Source organism: Notolepis coatsorum, assembly GCF_963971535.1.
Source record: "Notolepis coatsorum genome assembly, chromosome: 17".
Taxonomy (NCBI): Eukaryota; Metazoa; Chordata; class Actinopteri; order Aulopiformes; family Paralepididae; genus Notolepis; species Notolepis coatsorum.
The window spans coordinates 16,432,791-16,438,790 of NC_140181.1; the positions used below are offsets into that span (position 1 = coordinate 16,432,791).

Here is a 6,000-nt window from a genome sequence, read left to right on the forward strand (position 1 = left end):
CAATCAATAAAAGACCCAAATTTGCAACGTATTCATAATCACAGTGGTCATATTCAGCTGAGATTATATATATTTATTACATGGCGTTTTAACATACGCCGAAATGCTTGATTGTGATTGGTCAATAGCCCCTGACAGCGGTGAATTATTTTTCGATAACCACCGGTGATTATTGTTTTTCGCAGCTGGAGCAATCAAGCCCACTGACACACACTGGATCAGTGCAATCAGACACACCTGCCGGCTGCCGGCGATAATAATAATCACTTTATTTGGGCTGACAGAGCCACAGAACAACTGCGTCTGCATTTGATCTCGTCTTGTCGATGGTGTAAAATGAATTAGGTATATTGTTAGTAAGTTAGCCATGTAATAAGCGGGATAATGTATAGCTATACTCGGTCATTGTCGCAAAATAATTGACCTTCACTGACGTTTAAAACACCTCGGCGAGGCGCCTCGGTGTTCTAAACTCTGTGTCGGTCAATTATTTTGCGACAATGACCTCGTCCCTTGCATATCTTTTTTTATTATAATTCTGTTTTTTATTAATTTTTTATTTTAGCTTTATTTTTTTTAGGAACCTAGTTACTATAAAGAATTGTATAAATATCTTTCAGTTCAAGAAAACGTATAAAGAAAGAACAATCAGACTTATTTGAAGTTAAGGGCTAATAACTTTCCTTAGTGGTAGTGAATTATTGTGTGATTCTGTTTTTTTCCATAAATCTTTTCTCATGTTACTTTTCTCAAGTGCGTGCAAGTATTGATTGTCAAGTAATTGTAATTGACAGACCATCTATGTCTACTGTTATTTGTTTTGAGTAAGGATGCAGGCAAAGTACGATTTATTTTCTTGTGAATGAAAAGAAATGAATGAATATACTGAAACATTAGCGCCCGTGGAACCATGACAACAAGTGTTTGTTTGTCCAGAGAGCAAGACGCTGGACCACCACGTGTTGGACGTGTCTCTGCCGGAGTACTTCCCCAGCTCCAAGAGGCCCCGCGTCAAGCCCGTCAGCCTCTGCAAGGCCAAGTCCGGACCCGAGGAGGTCTTCAGCAGAGGTAGGGGTCAAAGGTCAACATAGGAGTTAGAGGTTATACACATACATTATGGAGGTCAGGAGTCGGGTGTTTGTAAGACCCAAGACTACACCCCCCCCAGGTTGTCAGTAGCAGCGGTCAGGAGTTTAGAGGTCACAGGTCAAATATACATACAAGGGTCAGAGTCTGCGTGACCCAGATTGGACCAGTGGAAGACATTACAATTTAAATGTTTAAAATCAGGATTTTACATGAAGTTACAGAATAAAAAGATGATTAGATTAAAATGTATTGTCATTATAGCCTACAGCACAAGTAAAGTACAATGAAAGGAGGGTTGGCATTCAACCAGAGTGCAAATGTAGCAGTAAAGTAAACAGCAATATAGCAATGTACAGGATATTAAACTGGGTACAAAATATACAAATTGGTACTACTGAGTGCTGCTGTACTTGTCCTGGTATCGCCGAGTACTGGTTCTGAGAATCGTGAAGAGCCGACGAGGAACAGAGAAGAGAAGAGTTATTTTAAGGTCAGCATACCAGACATTCCACACATTCCACAGAGTGACAGCCAATCCTCCCAGGTGACAAACGATAATGCAATCAGAGAGGTAAAGTGACAGGTGACAGAATGGTAGCCGGGATCTCAGGTCTAACAAGACCCGAGAACCCAGAACGTTACAGTGTTACATTTGTACAGTAAATGTGAAAAGGTATTTTTACATTCAAAGAGCCTAAAAGTAGCCTTCTACCGGCACGGATTTCTACCGGTATACCGGTTCAACCATTATACCGGTTCAACCATTATATCGGTGACCCCTAGGTCAGCCACCGCTAATAAACACTGAAAACACACTTGTTTTCTTATAGCATATCTGTTTGTTTTGACTTTCTCTCTCTTTCTCCCCCTCACTCTCTCCCTCTCTCTCTGCGGCCTCTCCCTCCCTCTCTCTCTGCTGCCCCTCAGAACAAATGGTGAATGAAGTTTTGAAGAATAAAAGAAGTATAGAAGGTAAAGTCTCTTCACAGTTGTAGTTGTGTTTTTAGATTTGCGTGTGTTTGTGTGTGGGCTTGTATATAAGTTTGTTCTAACGTGAATCTGACAAGTGCTCTAATTCAGATTTATTGGTAGTTGTATATGTCATCAGACACATGTTGATTTACTCATTTCTAGTCTGATGTGCGGTGTGTGTGTGTGTGTGTGTGTGTGTGTGTGTGTGTGTGTGTGTGTGTGTGTGTGTGTGTGTGTGTGTGTGTGTGTGTGTGTGTGTGTGTGTGTGTGTGTGTGTGTGTGTGTGTGTGTGTGTGTGTGTGTGTGTGTGTGTGTGTGTGTGTGTGTGTGTGTGTGTGAGTGAGTGAGTGAGTGAGATAAACAGATAAATGTGTCATTGACAATGTACTCCTTGGTTATGTTTGAGAGAGTGTTTGTGTCAGTAATAATGTCCTACTTGTGATTCATGAGATGAAGACGTGTCTAACATTGTGTGCGTGTTGTTGTGTTGTGTGTGTGTTATGTGCATGTGTGTTGTGTCCATGCATGTGTGTTGTGTCCATGCATGTGTGTGTGTGTGTGTGTGTGTGTGTGTGTGTGTGTGTGTGTGTGTGTGTGTGTTTGTGTGTTATGTGCATGTGTGTTGTGTCCATGTGTGTGTGTGTGTGTGTGTGTGTGTGTGTGTGTGTGTGTGTGTGTGTGTGTGTGTGTGTGTGTGTGTGTGTGTGTGTGTGTGTGTGTGTGTTTGTGTGTGTGTGTGTGTGTGTGTGTTTGTGTGTTGTGTCCATGTGTGTTGTGTGTGTGTGTGTGTGTGTGTGTGTGTGTGTGTGTGTGTGTGTTATGTGCATGTGTGTTGTGTCCATGTGTGTTGTGTGTGTGTGTGTGTGTGTGTGTGTGTGTGTGTGTGTGCGTGTGTGTGTGTGTGTGTGTTGTATGTGTTTGTGTGTTATGTGCATGTGTGTTGTGTCCATGCATGTGTGTTGTGTCCATGTGTGTGTGTGTGTGTGTGTGTGTGTGTGTGTGTGTGCCTGTGTGTTCTTTGGCAGAGTTCTGCCTCTCGTGTGGAAAGACAAGAGCAGCGACCTTCCACCCACTGTTTGAAGGAGGCCTGTGCCAAGCATGCAAGGTACTGCACTCCTCCTCAGAACAGGGCAGCACGGGTGGTACTGGGCTGCTCACTACGGTCTAATGTGAGCCGTATGCATGCCCGCCTCTCTTGGCTTAACGTTGAAAATAGATTGTCTTTTAATTAGAGCTGGGCCGTTAACGGCGTTAACGTGCTGCGTTAACGCTATAATAGTATCGCGCGATAATACAATTACAATTTTTACATTTTTTTTTTTTACCTTTATTTACCCAGGGTAGGTTCGCTGAGCACAGATGCTCTTTTTCAGGAACGCCCTGCTTCACATTCACACAGTTCCATTCACACCTGGGAGCTGCCCAGTACAACCACAGTTGACACCATTGGCCACTGAGCAACTCCACTGGAGCAGTTGATTCAAGCCATGTCACATAGTTCAAGTTTGAAATGATTCTTTCTGTTTTGCTCCTGAGAGTGCTAGATACTGTACTGTACTGGTAATATTATTTATTTGTGTTAACTTCTGAATAAAACAACTTATTAAACACAAGTACATCTTATTGAACATTATTTTGATATTTCATTACCAATTATCATAGCAAAACAGCTTTTTCAAACAGTCTGTAATGCATTTTGGAAACGGGAGATGGGCTCATGGTGTAATGGGCCACCTGGCCTGAGAAACATAAGGAGGAAAGAAAAAGTAAGGACTTACTTCTGGTCATTATTTGGGTAGAACACACATATTTTGAATGCCTTCGGCAGTTTTTTTTTTTTTTTTTTTTTTTTGAGCCATTTTAATCTAGATTAATCTAGATTAAATCCAGGATTGCAGATAGATTCACCTAGATTAAAAAAATTAATCTATGCCCACCTCTACTTTTAATACACTTGTGCTGTTCAAGTTGGTCATGAGCAGTAAAACTCCTGTTTTTATACATAATCAGATTGTTTACAGTAATACTGTACATGATCATTACACTAGAGGTTCCAGTAGTGGGCAGCTTGAATTGCCAGGTCCTAGAACCAACGCTTTAAGGAGATCTTTTATTTTTAGAGCATTAACTCTTTGGAATAACCTGCCTCAAAACCTCTGCTGCATTTACAGTAGATTCACTTTTTAAAATAATCTTAAATTGTTTTAAAATAGTTGTTAACACTGTAAAGTAATTTTTTATTTTTATTTTTTTTTACACTGTAATGTCATTTTAGCCATCTTAATTGTTACAGTAGTTTCATTATGCATTGTGTGTTGAGTACTGACTTTTAATCATTTTGTTTTTGCAATAATAATTGTTTTTGTATGTTTTTTTGTGTGTGGACCCCAGGAAAACTAGCTGGTTGCTATGGCACCAGCTAATGGGGATCCCTAATAAAATAAAATCTCACACATGGACTAGAGCAGACCTGCACCTAGAGATACATGACGATCTCATGACATTAGTACGACGTTTATCCAACTCCTTTATGTGGGGCAATTAAAACGTTAGAATACCAGGCAGAGGCTTATCCAAACTGTTAGACAGGCATGCACACAGCGCCCCCCGAAACCATCTGACAGTACAGTGAACTCTGCCGTTTAGTCGTAATACATGTGTTATCTTCTCCATCTGGAGGACATCCCAGCACTTATAGGTGGGGGGGGGGGGGGGGGGGGTTCTGGTTTCAACCGTTTAATGGTGATACACTTCAGGGCTGCTGTCAGTAAGATTCCTAATAGACATGTCTTGGACCTCTCTTCTAGAGCCTCAGGTGTTACTCCTAGTAGAGCCAAAACATAGGATTTTGTGGAATATTTGGCTGGAACACTTCTTGGAGAGCATCAAATACCTTGTTCCTCTTTGCTTGTTCCTGTATGTACACTCGACGTCACTGTAAATGAGGGAAACCGCCGTTGCCTTTTGAGTTTAAATAAAGGTTTGAAATAAAAATTTATAATTTAGGGCATGAACTATGAGTATGATTTCTCAGCACACACGCGCGCGCGCGTGTGTACTGTATACGTGCGTAATTCTATGTCTTATTCTTATTTTTATTACTTTTATTATTGCACATTATCGCTGCAGGCATGACCACCCGCATTTCACTGTATGCTCGTATGCCGTGACAAATAAAACTCTTGACTTGACTTGACTTGACTTAATGAACCGTTGCAGCAACAGTAGGCTTCTATTATTCTAATGACTTGTTTTATTAGGAAATCGCGGATATGCGCTGCCCTATAGTAGTAAGTCATACTTAGCGTGACATCTTATTTAGCAGCGCATATCCGCGATATCCTAATAAAACAAGTCATTCGAATAATATAAGCCTACTGTTGCTGGAACGATTCATGACGCACATATACTATACATCACAGAGAGGGAGGGAGGGAGGCGAGGGGGGCATACCCAGCTATTATACATCACAGAGCGAGGGAGGTGAGGTCTGTAGGAGCCAGGGGAGTGAGGGAGGGAGAGAGGTCAAGAGAGCATCTGATATCTATGACACACACACACACACACACACACACACACACACACACACACACACACACACACACACACTGCTGCACTTTGAACTCAATGTTACAGTAACAGTAAATATCCTCTAAAATATATATTCTCTCGCTCACTCCCTCTTTCTCACTCACACACACACACACACCTTTATGATCATCCAGACATAGGGCATGGTTCTCAACACTAGAGGTACCAGGACCTGTCATGTACAACTTCTACTCCTTTTCAGCAGTGCCTACACTCCTATAGATACAACACGATGACACACAGTCAGTTCTAACTCTACACATTTCTGGTTTGGATAAAAACGGCCAGCGGGCAGTTCCTGTCGAAAGAATGACGATGAAATCCTTCAGTAACACTATAATTGTTACC

At 41.5% G+C, this 6,000-nt stretch overlaps 1 protein-coding gene across 1 annotated transcript in view; it reads left to right on the forward strand.

Annotated features, from left to right (window-relative positions):
* Positions 1 to 6,000, forward strand: part of dnmt3bb.1 (DNA (cytosine-5-)-methyltransferase 3 beta, duplicate b.1) — a gene marked incomplete at its 5' end in the record, with an annotated part of 68,868 nt that overhangs the window by 33,222 nt on the left and 29,646 nt on the right. Inside the window, 3 exons of the mRNA XM_084333352.1 lie at positions 937 to 1,068; positions 2,017 to 2,061; positions 3,087 to 3,166. Of these exons, the coding sequence (XP_084189478.1) occupies positions 937 to 1,068; positions 2,017 to 2,061; positions 3,087 to 3,166 (257 nt within the window). The remainder of the gene's footprint in view (positions 1 to 936; positions 1,069 to 2,016; positions 2,062 to 3,086; positions 3,167 to 6,000) is intronic.